We start from the raw sequence: 18,263 nt of genomic DNA, 5'->3' as shown, positions 1-18,263 counted from the left end.
AGTGAACTAAAATGTATTTGACAAAACAAGAACGGGGGAAAAAAAATTCAAAAATACAAAATATAACTATATGTGAAAAGTACAAAGTAAGAAAACAATAATATTTTGTTGCCGATTAGTATTTATAAATGTAAATTTGATATTAACTTTTTACATTTGTGTTGCACTTAATGCAACCGAAATGCACACGAACCAACAAACTCTCGCCGCATGAATGGTGATCGATCCACCTTCCACATCCACTTAGGCCATCAGACAGTCAGTTAGGCAGTCAACCAGCCAGCGAAGCCACCTGTGCATATCTGATTGTTCCGATTGTTTGGCTTGATTCGTGATTTCATTTCAAAATCACTTTTAAATCATCACAAAATTCTACAACCAACATCTAAATGGAAATCGGCGCACAATGCAAAAAACCAACAACAACAGTAGCAACAATAAGATGAAATATAATCATGGTGGGGGTGGACCAGTTGTTCGGCACGACTCTTACATAATGCCAGCAGTTAAAACGTTTACATAACCATTCAAGAAGCAAATTGTAGGCCGACATGGTTTGGGTGCGTTTCAATTGAATTTCACCCCATGTGAAACGAGCGACATTCGGAAGTGCATGAGCAGTTGTTTGTGGGTGTGTGAGTGTGTTTTTGTGTGTGTGGTGTGGTGTGGATTTTTAATTCACTTGCAGTTTTTTATAATTACTCAGTACTTTTCTCGGATTTTTATTATGCTTGCTGCTGCTAATGTGTTTGTTGTTGTTGTTATTTTCGTTCTTGTTGTATGTATATGTTTTACAAAGGTTTGCATTCGATTGAGCGCTCCTCACATGGCATTGTGTTCATCAACACTTTTGTTGCATAGCCATGGTCGCGCACCGAGCGGCAATGGCACGGTCATTGATGAATTCATTTAATCACAAATTCGATGGTAATTTTAAAATTTCGCCAAAAAAAACACAGCTGATATATTATACAATAACAACACAATACTACATAAGTACATATGTTTGTTTGTTTGCGAAATTAGTTGAAAATGTTGGTTAAGTTAAATGTGAACTGAGCGACTTTAGCACGTTGCTAAAAATATATATGTACATATATATATTTAAATATACATATTTTCATCCGTTCGTGTTTAGGTATAGAAAAAGAAGAAATGCTATGAAAACTTGAAAAATGAAAGAGGATTAGTTGTAAAGATTTTCTCCGTCAAGCAGAGACCTATTACATGCCAGCCTTATCCGGTAGCCCATCGAAAATCTTCCTTTATTAGACCGATATAAGCTAATAGCAAATTCTTCCTTTTATAATACAAAATCTGTCGCAAGCAAATGCTGTTGTTTTTATGATAGAAACGATTCCGTATTGTATCTTTAAAGCTAGGCTTTTAAACAGTTATGACTGAAGACAATATCGTCTAAGTCTGTGTTGCAAATGTTACTGTTTTTTATGTTTTTACTCTTCATTATTAGTGGAAGAGGCAGTTGGATCGAGTGCATGACTAACATTTTAATAATGGCCCCACCGAACTTGTTTTTAACTTAATATATATATCCTTTTTTTGGCTCAGTTGTGCTCATTGCTTTTCCCGCCCAATTTTTATATTGTGGGAAAATTAGGCATTGGACCCTTGCCTCTGTGGGGATGCATTCGTTTTCGATGTAATTATTTCTTGCTCTAAAATCCAAACTGAGAACCAAACTGAGAAGAAAAGGTTGTTTATCTGTCTTATTTTGCTGAGTAAATTGAACCTTTCAAGCGAATAATGTTAGGCTTGTTGATTAGAATGCGAGTTCTAATGTTCTTTTAACATACTCAATCGATCGTAGTAGCCAGAAGATGATTTAAGCAGTTATATCGACTTGAAAATTAAAAAAAAAAAAATTTGTTCTGAACATACTTGTATATCTATGTTTCTAGAACTTTAAAGTCGGTTGAAACAACTTCTTCAAAACGTCTGGATCGATCGAGTTGAAATTTCACACGACCTTCTTAGATATAATATATATATGTATATATATTAGTGTGGAGCGAAAAAAAAAATGTTTTTTTTCTAAGCCTAAGGGTAAAATGCGTAGATTATAAAAAATGAAAACTTTTGGAAAAAAAAAATTTTTTATATCTAGAGGCCCACTCACTTTTTAAGTAAATTTCGAGTTAAATTTTTTTTGGACAAAGAGGACTCTCCACAGATCCTAGAACACTTATCAAGACATTGACTAGTGTTTTCTGGATGATTTGAGCTAATTTGAAGCCTCCGGAGGTCCTCCTGGAGATCGGCTACGGGATCAAGTGAATACAAAATGTTTGAAAATGACTCGCCAATTATTGAAGTACATTAAAAATAAATCAAATAAATACATTTTTTAACCAAATAACTCTCTAAAAACAAAAACAAAAACAGAAAAATCCTTTTTTCTGACTTGCAAGTGGATATAACCTTTAATGCGAATATTGCAGGACTTGATCATCAGAATGTCAAGCTTTTCAAATATTTAATTAGACACATCAGCCTATTTTTCTGAGAAGTTCTCTGACGGCAATGTAATGTACCATATACTTAAACTACAATGCTCTCATGCTGAACTTTGCACATCAAATTATGTGTTGACTTGCTTAAAATAGCAGAATTCCATTCGATAACAGACTTTGGATTGCGTTGTCCTAATTACAGCTACTGTCCGCATATCCTTTATCGTTTTTGTTGTTTTGCACACATCCTCTCCTCCACGCATGCAAAGATAATAGTGAATATTTTTAATTATCGTATGAAATGTAATAGGTTTTCTGCAGACATTTACGCTTTGTTCACAATTTAATCACACATGTGAGTGCATATGCATGTACGTATGTGTATACATATATACATATGTATATGTATGTGTAAGTTTAATAACTTGCAAATTTTAATCATTCACACTTAGGATGGCGCACAATGCAATAGAAAAAGGAGTGAATAATGCAACGCAATGCAATCAAATGGCTGAGAATCGCAAGCTCTCACATGCATGTGTGTGTGTCTGTATATTAATGTGGCATAAGTATTTACTTAAGCGAAAATAATGAGTTCGCTGACTTCGAAGGCGGAATTAATCGCAAATAATATCCTCTTGCATATGTCCAGCGTATATTTTCTTGATTTTTTAATTTTTCAAACAAATACATATACATATATTATGTATGTATGTATGTGAATCTTCATTACTCAGTTCATCCGATAACAATAGACTGACCAACTGACATGATGTTTTCATTAAATTCTATTTATATGCTCGCAATCGCAGAAAATGTGGGCGAAAACTCATTCTTCAACGGCGATAAGAAATTTATTTAGCACATACATACAAATATATAATATATAACGACGTTGTATGCATATATAGGTATATTATTGTCTGGGGTTGTCCAATAAAATTTTATATAGACTTTTAAGTGCAGCATTAGAACGCTTCAGAACGGGATCAACCTTCTCTCCTCTGCAATCTTATACGTGGAAACTTAATATATTATATCTTAATTTCTTTAAATATCGTTTGGACTTGTTTTTGTGACTCGATTTGGACTATTACAATGGAGCATATTTTTAAGTTATTCAATTTCTGGAATATTTCCTTTGCATTAAGATTAGGTCACAGATGAGAGATGCCAAGAAATTTGTACTAGGAGTTAGTGGTATTTTTAAAAAGATCAGGAAGAGTATGTAAACTGGAGACATTTACGAGACTTTCTTCACGCCATACTACAAAGTTGCATTCAAGAGTTATTGAATAATTATATTAATCGTTCAACATTCTTCCAAAGCATTCAGTTTGACCTTTTAATGTAAATATCCTTGTAATTTTTATAGGAAACATGAACAGATGGACTGATATTAAGACAAACATTTTTTTAATCGACTTTATTGCTCAACAAATTTTTATTCAGGGCGATGTATCAATTATATCTATCTTCCAGGCTAGAATAGATTCGGCAGCAATTTGAAGTAACTTGGTCCGCCTTTTCATTAATTTAAGAGACGATGCCCTGTCTCAATTGTAAGCTCGTGCGACACTTACTTTCCACAGAGCTTTCGTAGAAAGTTCTTTATAGATATGACCAACAGGTCATAGGCTCTTTGCTATCTCAAGAGTACAAACTATCTAGATCAACGCAATTTTACGATCAACCAAAATAATTGTATGGAGTTTTTGATGTTTTTGTACGTAACAGCCTCTTTTGGACTGTGTTCATCGTCCTCGGTGCTATAACCTTACATCTTGCGATTTCATTGTCCGGCAGTTGAAAAATTAATGCATATATTTTTTGAAAATTAATTCAAACTACAAAAGATATAATACTTATGGCGCCCTCTCATGAAAATTCCATTAACTGCCTGGTAATTTAAGTACATCTCGTTAGATTGTAGTGTAGCTAAACCAACGGTTGATTAAAACAATTTAATAACTTGCTTGAAAAAATAACGATCTTCTTACCCACGGATGAGCCACATGCTTTCATTTATTTTTGAGAACGAGCATTTTTGTGGAATTCGTTTTCGGCTATTATTGGCTAAAATTGATGAAGTAGTTAAAGAGATTAAAGTGACCTATTGCAACTCGGGAATATTTTAAGCCTTCATATAAGCCATTTCTTCTTTGATTTCGTGAAACTTTTGAAGTTTTTAAATTTTTTGGAGTATAAACAAGTATATGTTCAGATTCTAACGATAAAGTTCGATACGGAAATAATTTTATATATATGTTTTGGGAGTTTTGTAACGATTTTTGAATAATTTTAAGTACACATGATTTTAAGTACACATTTTTTTGTTTACATTTTATGGGATCAATGCCCCTTTGTTTACATTTTATGAGGTCAATCACCTTATAGTTTACGTTTTTCCAACGTCAGTGACCCCTTTGTTTACATTTTATGAGGTCGATGAACTTTTTGTTTACATTTAGCCAAGTCCACAACCTATTTTCGATTTAGCGAAATCCACAACCTATTTTTTTATTTAGCCAAGTCAACAACCTTTGTTTATACTAAGGCTCAGTGACCCTTTTGTTTACATTTTGCCAAGGTTAATGCCCCCTTTGTTTACATTATGAGGTCAATGACCCTATTGTTTACATTTTGCCAAGGTCAATGAACCCTTTGTTTACATTTTATGAGGTCAATGAACCTTTTGTTTACATTTAGCGAAGTCCGCAACCTATTTCTAAATTTAGCCAAGTCCACAACCTATTTTCGATTTAGCGAAGTTCACAACCTATTTTTTTATTTAGCGAAGTCAACAACCTTTGTTTATATTAAGGGTCAGCGACCCTTTTGTTTACATTTTGCCAAGGTTAATGACCCCTTTGTTTACATTATGAGGTCAATGACCCTATTGTTTACATTTTGCCAAGGTCAATGAACCCTTTGTTTACATTTTATGAGGTCAATGAACCCTTTGTTTACATTTTATGAGGTCAATGAACCTTTTGTTTACATTTAGCGAAGTCCGCAACCTTTTTCTAAATTTAGCCAAGTCCACAACCTATTTTCGATTTAGCGAAGTTCACAACCTATTTTTTTATTTAGCCAAGTCAACAACCTTTGTTTATACTAAGGCTCAGTGACCCTTTTGTTTACATTTTGCCAAGGTTAATGCCCCCTTTGTTTACATTATGAGGTCAATGACCCTATTGTTTACATTTTGCCAAGGTCAATGAACCCTTTGTTTACATTTTATGAGGTCAATGAACCCTTTGTTTACATTTTATGAGGTCAATGAACCTTTTGTTTACATTTAGCGAAGTCCGCAACCTTTTTCTAAATTTAGCCAAGTCCACAACCTATTTTCGATCTAGCGAAGTCCACAACCATTTTTTTTTTCATTCAGAAGTCAACAACCTTTGTTTACATTTAGGGTCGGTGACCCTTTTGTTTACATTTTATGGAGACAATGACCCCTTTGTTTACATTATGAGGTCAATGACCTTATTGTTTACTTTTTCTAAAGTCAATGACCCCTTTGTTTACATTTTATGAAGTCAATGAACCTTTTGTTTACATTTAGCCAAGTCCACAACCTATTTTAGATTTAGCGAAGTCAACAACCTTTGTTAACAATTGCCTTTTGTTTACATTTATGGAGTCAATGACACTTTTGTAAATTGGTCAAATCGGACTCTGTAGCAGATAGTTGTTAGTTTGTATGGCAGCTATATGCTATAGTGGTCCGATCTGAATAATTTCTTCAGAGATTGCATCAAAATCAAAATCGAGAATGGATTGCAGTTATGACGATTATTGGCGTTGTGTGGGCATGGCAGTGGTGGGGTTACGCCTATTTACAAAAATGAACTTCTTATGGTGCCAAAAAACAATCGGATTTCAACACGTCTTATCCTGATCCTTTATATATATATATAACTCTACATCTAACTCGATTAGTATTAGCTGATAGAAACAACCGTTAGATGAACAAAAATATTATACTCTGTAGCAACATGTTGCAAGAGTATAAAAATACGTGTTTTAATCAAAACCATAACCTGACCATTAAAACAAAAAAGTGAAAATTATATTTTTGGCAGACGATTTCACAAAAAAACGAAAGTTCTTTTGGAAATGTCTCGACGTTTTTTTTATAGTTGTAAATGAACAAAAAAAAATCATTCGTTTAAGAACTTGTAAATTATATAATATAATATCTGTGTAAAATTTCATTAAGATCGGTTGAGTAATTCGCGAGAAATCTTGCCAACCGATTTTGAAGACACAATTTCGAAAAAATGAGAATTTGGGACATTATTCTAGAGATGTTATAGAATTAAACATTTTAATTTAAGTTATTTATTTTTGGAAGCCGTGAAACCCATGTAACCACTTAAGTCTCTCCATCCTAACTACTAAGTTAATTGAACTTCATAACGGTAAATGGATTTCAGCAAATTAATTAGCCGACAACAGCACCCAAAATGGAAAAGCGGCAACAAATGCCGTCATGTACACACTTTCTATGGGCTAATTACCTCTTACAATTAATAGTTATGTAGTATATATATCCGTAGCCCCTGCAATTGGCTTGCGATTCACACACTAATGTGTGTATTTTATGTGCTTACCAATCATTTGGGCTCTTTACATATTCGCACAAATCGCTTCTAGACACATACTCGCTCATACATGTGATGGTGCTTGCCAATGGTGGAACCATTGCCAAGTGTAAGCGATACGTAAATACACCGGTTGGAGTTGGTACAACAGTTAACCAGCTGCGGCGATCGGCCAGCGATGGCAAACGACCTTAAAAGAGTACTTGCATGCAAGTAACGACTGAGTTATTTGCATACCATATCGGCCTAGCGAAAGTAACAGTTATTGATATTGACACTTTTTAGCGAAATGCAAATTTCCACGCTACGTGTTACACAGTGGGGCAATTAACAACAAAAAGTGAACCATACAAATTTAAAAAACTTCATTACATCAAATTAGAGTAAAAAATACAACACTTCAATCGAATTTTGATAAACAATTATTTTCTACAGGTAATAGTTTTTTTAATTTTCAAATAAATAAATTACAGTTTAAAAAACTAAAAAAACATGCTTTAAAGAAATTTTTAAACCTTCTCCTATAAAGCTCTTCCCTAACGTCTTGTTTGTGAAAATGAATGCTTATGGCGCATTTATTTCGTCAGTTATCGCACTTTTAGTATATTTTAACATAACTGTTATATGGGGAGTGGGCATGGTTATTATCTGATTTTGCCCATTTTCACAGCATATGAAAGCTAAAAACTTCCTCTTAGCAAATTTGGTTGAGTTAGCTTTAGCGGTTTAGAAGATATATACATTAAACCATTTAGGAGCGGGGTTACGCCCACGTTTAAAGTAATGGGCAATTGTTATCAAATTATTGCATTGTCATCGGTCCTTGACACGTCTGCAAAGTTTCAAGTTGATCAGACTTCTGGAAACCGGTGAAACTAAAGCTCTAAGATTCCATTACATACATACAACTCAAGCTAATAAAAGCGTATTAAAAATAGTAAATTAAATTAGAAAAATAACTGTATTTAACAATTTCGTTTCTTAATAACTTAGTTAAGTGAATTTTTCCTCTTTCTTTCTGTTTTGTTTGCAGATCATTTGCCAAAATTGTACTAAAAAACAGTGGTTTAGGCTCAAAAACTTTAAGGCTGATTCACCGAGGTAGGAACACAGTTGTCCAGTACGTTGGAATACCTATATGAGAAAGGCGTTACCCACTTTCCTAGTAGCTAAGCTGGCTACAGCACATTAATTAATACTTGTCGCTGGTAAACAGCTGTTGCTGGTTTATAGCTTCTCTAAACTCCAGTACCCACTTTTAACGAAGATCTCTGCACTGTTCACTCTCTTATTTTTAAATCGCTCTCAGCGCTTCCTCGCCTCAAAAACGATCACATGTAAGTGGAACAGCTGATATATTGTGTGTCAACAATTTTATTATCATTCTTTAATTTATTTATGCGAGTCTTACGCGTAGACCGCTTTACAGCTTCGCACCACACATAATTGTATTTACAGTTTTCTCTTTGTTCCCATAAGTGGCAAAAAGTCCATCGTAATGTGTACCATTGCTCCGCAACAATGCAACTACAATAATAAATCTACAAAAGAGGTACATATTTTATTGAGTCTTTTAATGGCATGCCACTCTCCACCTAAACCGTGCCACCAACAGGGTATATCCCCCATCGTTTGTCCTCCTTAATGTATACACATGCAAATATTATTGTACCCAATGGTGCGTTTTGTAAACCAGAAACTGGTATTTTTGTGGACAATACTGTCGCGGCAGTTGAATAACTACATAAGCGAAATCTAAAGAAAATTGTAGGACGATTTGTTTATTTATATAATATATTTCTTTAACCTCTGAAGAAATCATTGTTCTGAGCTTTTGATGCTTTGCTGTTTTCGCCTCTTTACATTGCTGACTGGCAAAATGAACAGCTGAAACCCCAGAATATGTTTCACTAATAATAAACAATTTGAGCACATATGTGGCAACTTCCAAATTGGGGAACAACCAAAATACATCCAAAGATTAATAAAATATTGTATTTTTTAAGAAAGTGTATGAATATTGTTTGAACGGAACTGTTTTAAAACAGTGAACAAAACGAGATTTTAAATTATAGAAATTATGACTAAACTCTGTATTCGACAGAAGTTCAAGCCTTTGTTTGAAGCATTCCATTTCGCAACCATTTTGCACTAGTCTTGAAATGTTCTGACCACACACAGACTCTCTATTGTTTTCCATGCCCAATAAATACGGTTTGCATACATATTTACAAATATATGTGTGCACAATATTGGTGGTCGCGTGAGCTAGGCTTGTAGCGTGCAATCCAAAGCGTTTAGTCGAGTTTCTGCAGCGGTTCCAATTGCATGGAAACCGGTGATCGAGCGCGTTCAGTAGTACCAAGCGCTACAAGAGACTTGGAATTGTAACGTTGTAACGATCGTGCGACTAACGGCGAACGCGACTGCCAGTCTAGTGGTCGTTTCAATGGTTGGGCGCTCTAGGGGGTCGCAATATTTAGCTAATTAACGAGCCGAAGGGTCTTTGGCATGCATTATTGAATTAGCAATTCAAATACATGCACATATGTAATATTCTGTATATTTACTTAAAATATTGTTGGCAATACATAAAATTAAATGGAGATGTGAAGAAGTGTAATTTTTTTTGTTCTGATTTGTCAGGTAATTGTAAAAAGCGTTATATAGAAGTAGAATATGTGATAATTACATATTTTTTTGTACTTGTTTGATTAACTACTGTGAAGTAATTTGGCACGGATTGCAAACTGCATTTTGAACCAGTGAGTGAGATGTGCGGTTCATTTTCAGAACAAGTCTCGCGTATAAACAAACATACATACTCGTACATACATACAAAAATGTATTCATATTTCAATATAATGCACTTAGTACGGTTTATAAACGATTTTATGAAAACTTAATTTTTTTGCCAATATTTTGTACATTTTTTTTAAGTAAATATTTATTTGATTATCTGTCGTTAACTAGAAAAATACTCTTATGAGTTTATTATTATTATGTTTTTTTTTTTTGCTTGTAGTTTTTTGACAAGTGGATCGTCCTATATGTTTTGAGCCTTCTCCGAACAGCTCTTAAACTATTTTGAAAGGAAATATAAACGGGTGTTCGCATTGGTCCTTACAAGCGTCGCATTCTTTAGAAAAACTTTTTATAAACCAATATTATATTAATAATATTTTTTTGGATTGCTCCAAGCTCGCAATCTCGTGCTTAAAAATGAGCGCAACAAATATTTGTAATGAATAATTTTGCGCATAACTAAAACTTATTGACAACTAGTTAATATTACATTTATTAAAAAATCTAGCAAAGCAATCTATACCGGTATAAATAATTGATTGGATCAGTTCTTCGCAAGTGGAGTAAAAAGCAGTTTTAGTCAGCGATTAATCAAAGCGTAATTTGCACAACTGTTTGAACCGAAGCGTAAGTCCTTCCAATATTTATAAAGCCCCACCAATTTTCGTCAGACATATTTTCTCTATTATGAACTGGATGGCATTAAACACTAAAATCCAACGAACTTGAGCTGGCATCGTAACTGCCGTAAACTGATTGTAAAACGTGCAAAAACTGATTCATATTCGTATATGTTTATATTAAGACAGTGAAATCATAGTTAAGTGCAGTAAAAATAAATGTGTGCTAATCAAATGTTCAAAACAAGCATGTTTTAAAGGATTATATATATTTAATTAAAATTAATAAAAACAAGGAAACAGAGAGCACAGAAATTAATATTTCTGAAAATAGTTTATAAATGAAATATTCAAACAACGAATCAAAATATAATTTAACTTTAAAATGGCCATAACCAGCGAGTTCCTGCATTTAACCATTGTTGTATTCCTTCTAATAGCCACAGCCCAGACAGTCGAAGAAAGGTAAGCAATCCACTAATTTAATGTTCAATTAGAAATTTATTTTTTATTTTAAAAAACAATTGTTTTTTTTTTGGTGCCTTATATGCCATAAAACCGTCCAGAAAATTTTGATCAAATTACTTTAGTATTGGAATTAGCCGCAAGGTTATACTTATGTATAATAAAATACTACATAATAGATGACGCCCATTTATTGGATGGTTCATTAAGTAATTTCGTTTGATGACAACAGCTGATCATATTGAATCAGCCAACTTCACACTTAGCCGCTTTACCGTTATATATTTGAACAGCTGATATAGTAAGGCTTCTTTGTCAAAAATTTTCTTAAATTTGTTATTTGGTGCCTATGGTTTGGTATTCTATCAAAGATGGCAGATCGAAAACGGCATTTTCGGCATATTTTACTGTTTTATTATCTAAGGGGTAAAAATGCAGTTCAAGCAAGGCAAAAATAATGGGATATGTACGGAGAAGATGTGTTAACCGAACGCCGAATGCCAAAATTGGTTTCCGAAATTTCTTTCCGGCAATTTCGATCTTGCGAATGCACCACGTCCTGGAAGGCAACTTGAACCCGCTGTGGATAAAATAAAGTCGTTGGTCGATGCAAATCGTCGAAAAACAACTCGACAGATTGCTGGAAGATTAAATTTGTCTAATGCGACCATATAGGTTCCTCATGTTCTTAGAGAACGAAATTCGTCACAGAACTGATTTATTTTTGAAGCGCATTGTAACTGGCGACGACAAGTGGATTGGTTTACAATAATTTATAGAGCGCAAAGATCATGGTCATTAACTAACTCATACCATATTGAAGGCCGATAGTCACCAAAAAAAAGGTTATGTGTCTGTTTGGTTCGATTTCAAAGCGATCGTTTATTTTGAGCTTTTACCCGACAATTACACGATTAATTCTGAAGTGTATTGTGATCAACTGGACAAATTTAGTGATGCACTCAAGCAGAAGAGGCCAGAATTGGTCAATTGAAAAGGTGTAGTGTACCACTAGGATAATGCGAGACCCCATACAAGTTTGATGACTTGTCAAAAGCTTTTTCAGCTTGAATGGGATGTGTTACCACACCCACCATATTCTCCAGACTTGGCACCTTCGGCCTATTACTTGTTCCGGTTTCTGAAAACTTTTTCGAATGGAAGAACATTCACCTCAAATCAGGACGTCAAAAACGTGTGTTTAAACCGCATTAAAAAAAAACGAAATTACTTAGTGAACGACCCAATATTTACAAACTTGCTATTGCATCATATTTTGCAAAATATTCGAACAAAATAAACAAAATGTATGACATCTAAAGTAAATATATGTACCATAAATGAAGAATGAAAATTTAACACCCCTCGGAAAAATAGGTTCTTAGATACCTCTGAAAAATACTCTTTAAAAAATGGTCTCTTTTTTCGTAAACCTAACCGCTTAAAACATATTAACGGGAGCGTGGTTGGTGGTTTATACTTATGTACGTACGTAATTTGTCATAGAATTGTCACTTTGCTAGTAGTTTTGAAAAATACTGTAGTATGGTGGAAGCAAGAGAGATTTTGTGAAATAAACCACATGAATTATCTAACTACATACATACATATATTATTTAAAAGGAGGGTGCAGCGATTTAGTTATCGAACTAATTGTTTACTGAAATGAATTTCTTAGAATAGATTTACTTATTTTATAAGCTTAATTCGACTAAAGCTTTTTTACTCATTCCAGCGCCAAATGGATCTGCACCTCAACAGATTTGTGTGTCATCGATTCGGCGGCAAATATTGGTGATGCCAAGCGCTTCGAGAGCCAGAATGATTGTCGCCTCTCATGCGGCAGATATGGTGCTATCTGGCCCATGCCCAATGGCGACTGCAACTTATCCAACGAACGCGTGCGTTTCGACCCCTGGAAGGTGAGATTCAATGTGGTGGCGCCCGACCCGGCTACCACGCAGTATTTGCGAGAGTCGAATCGCATTTTCGTCAGTAATATGCTGAAGGAGTGTCTGCGGAACTGTTCGCTGCCGAATAGCAAAGAAGTTTACGTAAAGGCTACAGTTAGTTCGAATAGTTTGGTGTTAGACTGGGGCACGAATGAGACTTATCAGCTGATTTTGCGCACAACAGGTGGGAATGACGTATAAAGATACAAAATAAATTCAATAATGATCGTTTTTTTTTTATTGGTAATAGAGATGGCTATGTTTGTTGATATCAAAGCGCAAACAGTCTACGGGGCTAGGCATGCGCTGGAAACCTTGAGTAATCTCATAACAGGCAGCAAAGAGTAGGTTTGACTTATATTAATATTTACTTACATTTTAAATACTATACTAGTTGTTGTTCTTGTTCTGCTTGAATTGAAAATAGAAATGGTCTGCTGTTGGTGAAAGCTGCTCGAGTTCGCGATGGACCCATTTACCCGCATCGTGGCTTGCTTTTGGACACCGCTCGCAATTATATGCCTTTGCGGGTGATCAGTCGCGTGCTTGACGGTATGGCAGCCTCGAAGATGAATGTGCTGCACTGGCATGTGGTCGATACTCAAAGCTTTCCACTGGAAATTACGAGAGTTCCCGAATTACAGCAGTAAGTATATGAATGATGGATGAATGATTGATAAGTGATGAAAATAATCAAAAATTTGATGAAACGAAATGGATGTAGAAACAAAAAAGTTGAAAAAAAAATAAAGCAAAATAAGATTATTATTCTAAACACTTATTTTATTAAAATTAGTAATCAGCTAATAATATAATAAAAAAAATAATAACAAATAAAACAAATAAGAAAGGGCTAAATTCAGGTGTAACCGAACATTTTATACTCTTGCAACTGGCAAGGATCAAGGCCAGCCAAATAACGAAAATAATTTAGGTACCTCACATACCATCACCAATATATAAGCAGTAAAGTCAACCAAATGTTTGAAAAGGGCATGTCTTCACCCGATTTAATTCATTTTAGGCTCACAGATAGATGCACTGTTATTAAAAAAACGCGCCCGCTCAATTTTATTAAGATGACTCACATATTGGCTGATATTCCGACTCACTTTATACCGCATAAAGTGAGTCGGAAGTTCCAAAATCTTTCTATTAGGTATATGGGGGCTAAGAGAAGTATTGACCCGATTCAATCCATTTCGGAATATAGATATAATATTATATTATAAAGGGTTCTCTCCAAACTCCAATTATATATATCGTACATTGAACGATTATTTCGGTAAAAAGTCTTTCATGGACACTTGGGTCCACATCTTCACTATATGGGGGCTTATACAGTTATGGCTCGATTTTGACAATTTTTAGACTTAATATAGCATATCTTGAAGGCACTCTTTTTGCAAAGTTTTATTTCAATATATTCATTAGTGCTTGATTCGTATACTGGAAAGTCAAAATATAAGATGGAACTTAAATTTGTGTTATATGGGAAGTAGGCGTGGTTTCGCTAATTTTTACACTGTAACATAAACATGTCATGTCCTATGTACCAAATTTGGTTGAAATCAGTAGATCTCGAGATATGGGTTTTCATCTAAAAGTGGACGGTACCACGCCCATTGTCCAAATTATATATTGGCTCCGATTAAGCGAAATTGTACCATTCTACGCATAAAATTCAAAGTCTCTGACTATTTTATTTAATGAGTTATAGCACTTTTAGTAGTTTTAATCAAAACCGTTATATGGGGAGTGGGCGGGGCTATCACCAGAATTCACACCAGAATTCTCATTCACACATTTTCACACTCTCGGTAGGGATTGTAAAAAGATTTGTTCTCAGTGATTTTGGTTATTATAACTTTAGTGGTTTAGGAGATATGCACATTGAACCTATTAGAGGGCGGTACCACGCCCCATTTATATATCATGTAAATACTTGTACATATGTATATGCATGTAACCGATTATCCAACTCGATTAGTTTTGGGGGATACAAACAACCGTTAGGTGAACAAAACTATTATACTCTGTAGCAACATGTTGCAAGAGTATAAAAATTAAAAAGTGGATTTTAAATCAAAAGATTAAAATTTAGATTAAAATGTTGTAAACAATACAAACATAAAGCAAATTTAAACAAAATAAGATAGATCCGAACGGCTTTTGCATTAATTCGAATATATTTTTTACCACACCAAAAACCACAAGGTTTGGCGCCTACGGACCCGATTTGGTTTACAGCCGCGTCGACACTCAAAACATGGTGCGCTACGCACGCCTGCGCGGCATACGCATTATTATCGAAATCGATGGGCCCTCACATGCTGGAAATGGTTGGCAGTGGGGCCCCATGTCGGGGCTTGGCAACATGGCGGTCTGTGTCAATGAACAGCCTTGGCGTTCATATTGCATTGAGCCACCATGTGGGCAATTAAATCCACTCAACGAGAATATGTATAGCATAATGAAAGAGATTTACGAAGATCTTGCTGAGGTGAATGCACCCGAGGAGACAATTCATATGGGTGGCGATGAGGTGTTTATACCCTGCTGGAATCGCACAGACGAGATAACACGTCGCATGCGCGACACCGGTTATGATTTGAGTTTACGCAGCTTTTACAAGCTGTGGGCAGAATTTCATCAGAAAAACTTGGACTCATGGGATAATGTAACACAGCGACAGTATGCACGTAATCCAATACCCAAATCGGTAATACTGTGGTCGAGTCACTTGACAGATCCCGATATTATAGTCGAGCATCTACCCAAAGAACGTTACATCATACAAACGTGGGTGGAATCAGATAAAACTCTGAACAACGATTTGCTGCTAAAGGGTTATCGCATTATAGTGTCTACGAAGGATGCCTGGTATTTGGATCATGGTTTCTGGGGACGTACGGAGTATCACAATTGGAAGAAGGTGTATGATAATCGCATGGAAGTGCATCCACTTGTGTTAGGCGGTGAAGTGTGCATGTGGAGTGAGTTTGTGGATCAGAGTTCTGTGGGTAAGTGTGGTGAAAATAAATTATAATTTATGTAGCAGTAAATATATTTTTTAAAACAGAGGCACGTATATGGCCACGCGCTGGTGCTGCAGCAGAACGACTATGGGCGAATCCGAAACTATCGAGCTTGCTGGTGCAGACACGGTTCTTACGTTATCGCGAACGTCTTTTGTCGCGCGGCATAAAACCCGACGCTGTCATACCGAAGTGGTGTGTGCTGAACGAGGGGCAGTGTTTGTAGATATTTATTCAAATTTATTCAATACAAATATAAAATATTAAAATATTGCTAGAAATTTTTTTTCAACTTTTGCACTACATAGGAATCGCTGCACATATATTTTGCTACCTATTTACTATATAATAATAAAAATGGACATACTTTCTTAGCTTAGTTTGTTATATAGCCTTGATCAATGGCATGCTTGAAAATCTGTGCAATGCGTTCGCGTTTTTTCTGCTCTTTAAATGGCTTGATGTTCCAGACATCGGTGAGCACTGCATCCTCCTTCATGTCATCCAAATCGGCCACTTCGTCGTCTTCGATCAATGACATTGGCAATGATTCAATGCCCATACCGCAACCGAATCGCGCAAAACGGCGCATTTCTTCTTGGAAAGCTTCCCAACTGAAGACCGCTGTCGGATCAGCACCTAAATCGGCGATCAGCGCACAAGCGCTCTGGTGATATTCCTAAAGTGTTACGATAAAGAAGTTTACTAGTCACCTCAAAAAAATATTCTTACAAATTACCTTCAATAGCTGTTCGTAATGAGATTCACGCAGCGCCTCACTTGTGCAAGAGTAGATGAAGAATGATATATCGACGGCGATGGAAGCACGACGCGCTAATTGGAAATCTATGATAACGATAGCCTCTGGATGCTGGTCCTTAGAGTAACGGGTTAAAAAGTTTGGTGTCCAGCAATCGCCATGTCCAATAGCCGCGAGTGGTGCTGATTTTTTTGAGTAAAAATATTTAAGAAATTTCAACCTTCAAGTTAATGTGTACTTACAGTCCGATGAAACAAGTTTTATAAGATCATCATACAGCGGTGTGGGTTGTAAAAACTTCTTAGCTATAGTTTCGTATTCTGTGCCGGAATAAGTTTTTTCCACTGCATCCTTAGCAACATTACAGGCTAAACCGAGGAAACCAATATACCAGGAACGTTTGGCTTCATTATAGTATGTTTCCTGCAAAAAATCCAATTTTCATTAAAAAAAAAAATTAAAGATAATGCATTTAGCCACTCACCTCCAAACCTTTTGCGGCTATTTCGAAATTTTCGGGCTCTAAGGCACGGAATGCTAATGAAATACCGTGGAAGCGTCCCAATGTACGCATAGTCAATATCGCATCTTCGAGGGATATGTAATCTTGTCTATTTGGCGCATTATACCCACGGAAACTGACGTTTTCCAATGCAATAAAATCGTTTTGACCATCACAGTGCGAAGCGAAACATTTTGGGTATTCCGTAAATGAATTGGCGGGCTTGCGACGCGCTTGAAATGCTTCCCAAGCAGGCACCACTTTTGTGTAAAAATTTATTTCATTTCGGAAGAAATCCGCTGAGTGAAACACTTTTCGGCGCGCAATATTATCCGGCATGCCTTTGCAAATCAGATGCACTTCGAGTGTTGAGCTGTAATATAACTTTGATTACTTTGTTTACAATTAAATTTTTTGTAAATGAAAGCAATTACCCATTAGTCTCATTTACGCCGAAGACAGTAAGTCGATACACTCTACTCAGATAGGAGTCGCCTTTCTTGAAACCTTCGCCAAATTTATAGGAAGTGTGCTTAGTGCCACCGGCTTTCTGGATAATTTCATCCAACGTATTTTCAGTGAACTTGTTTGAAATTTCGGATAGACTCATGATTGTCCAATAACTGTAAATTTTAAATATTTAATAAATAAATAGAAATTTTCCACCCGCACTTGAAATTAATTGTTATCACTTCGAGCGACTGCTACAGACTACAGCCAGTAGTTGATGCATTTACAATATATATAGATGTGTATGTGAATACATATAAAACAATAGAATTAGCGAAACGTTTTTAGTGTTGTTGTTTTAGATATATATACATATGTACATAAATTAAATGCACTTCTAGTGACGGTTGCAATTCTTGGCATACGTTGGTTTTTCTGATACGTTAAACTTAGCTCCCGCATCAACTTAATGCCCTCTTATACTACAGCTTTTTTAGATGGAAAAACAAGCTCTTCGGAACTATTATTAAGCGTGCATAAAAGAGATAAACTTTGATAACAATATAAACCTAGGTTTATACAATGAT

The 18,263-nt window shown here is 35.3% G+C and overlaps 2 protein-coding genes across 6 annotated transcripts; one reads left to right on the top strand and one right to left on the bottom strand.

Annotated features, from left to right (window-relative positions):
* Positions 1-9,377: 9,377 nt before the first annotated feature.
* Positions 9,378-16,235, top strand: Hexo2 (Hexosaminidase 2). 5 transcript variants are annotated; one of them, XM_036365598.2, is made up of 8 exons: positions 9,378-9,730; positions 10,110-10,516; positions 10,699-10,974; positions 12,710-13,110; positions 13,177-13,270; positions 13,354-13,572; positions 15,144-15,949; positions 16,009-16,235. In XM_036365598.2, the coding sequence occupies exons 3-8, from the start codon at positions 10,895-10,897 to the stop codon at positions 16,188-16,190; spliced, it is 1,782 nt and encodes a 593-aa protein (XP_036221491.2). In that variant the 5' UTR covers positions 9,378-9,730; positions 10,110-10,516; positions 10,699-10,894; the 3' UTR covers positions 16,191-16,235. The 5 variants fall into 5 exon arrangements, with proteins under 5 accessions (XP_036221491.2, XP_036221495.2, XP_069966844.1 ...); XM_036365602.2 differs by lacking the exon at positions 10,110-10,516 and having other exon boundaries at positions 10,695-10,974; XM_070110743.1 differs by lacking the exon at positions 10,110-10,516 and having other exon boundaries at positions 10,561-10,974.
* On the bottom strand, positions 16,184-17,950 carry LOC106615816 (uncharacterized). Its single transcript, XM_014232172.3, has 5 exons — positions 17,661-17,950; positions 17,209-17,599; positions 16,967-17,147; positions 16,704-16,906; positions 16,184-16,643 (listed from the first exon to the last, which is right to left on the bottom strand). The coding sequence occupies exons 1-5, from the start codon at positions 17,834-17,836 to the stop codon at positions 16,341-16,343; spliced, it is 1,254 nt and encodes a 417-aa protein (XP_014087647.1). The 5' UTR covers positions 17,837-17,950; the 3' UTR covers positions 16,184-16,340.
* Positions 17,951-18,263: the final 313 nt, after the last annotated feature.

This window comes from Bactrocera oleae, chromosome 5 (assembly GCF_042242935.1).
Source record: "Bactrocera oleae isolate idBacOlea1 chromosome 5, idBacOlea1, whole genome shotgun sequence".
In the NCBI taxonomy this organism is placed as follows: domain Eukaryota; kingdom Metazoa; phylum Arthropoda; class Insecta; order Diptera; family Tephritidae; genus Bactrocera; species Bactrocera oleae.
The sequence above is the reverse complement of the archived record's forward strand: the minus strand, read 5'-3'. Positions and strand labels throughout refer to the sequence as shown.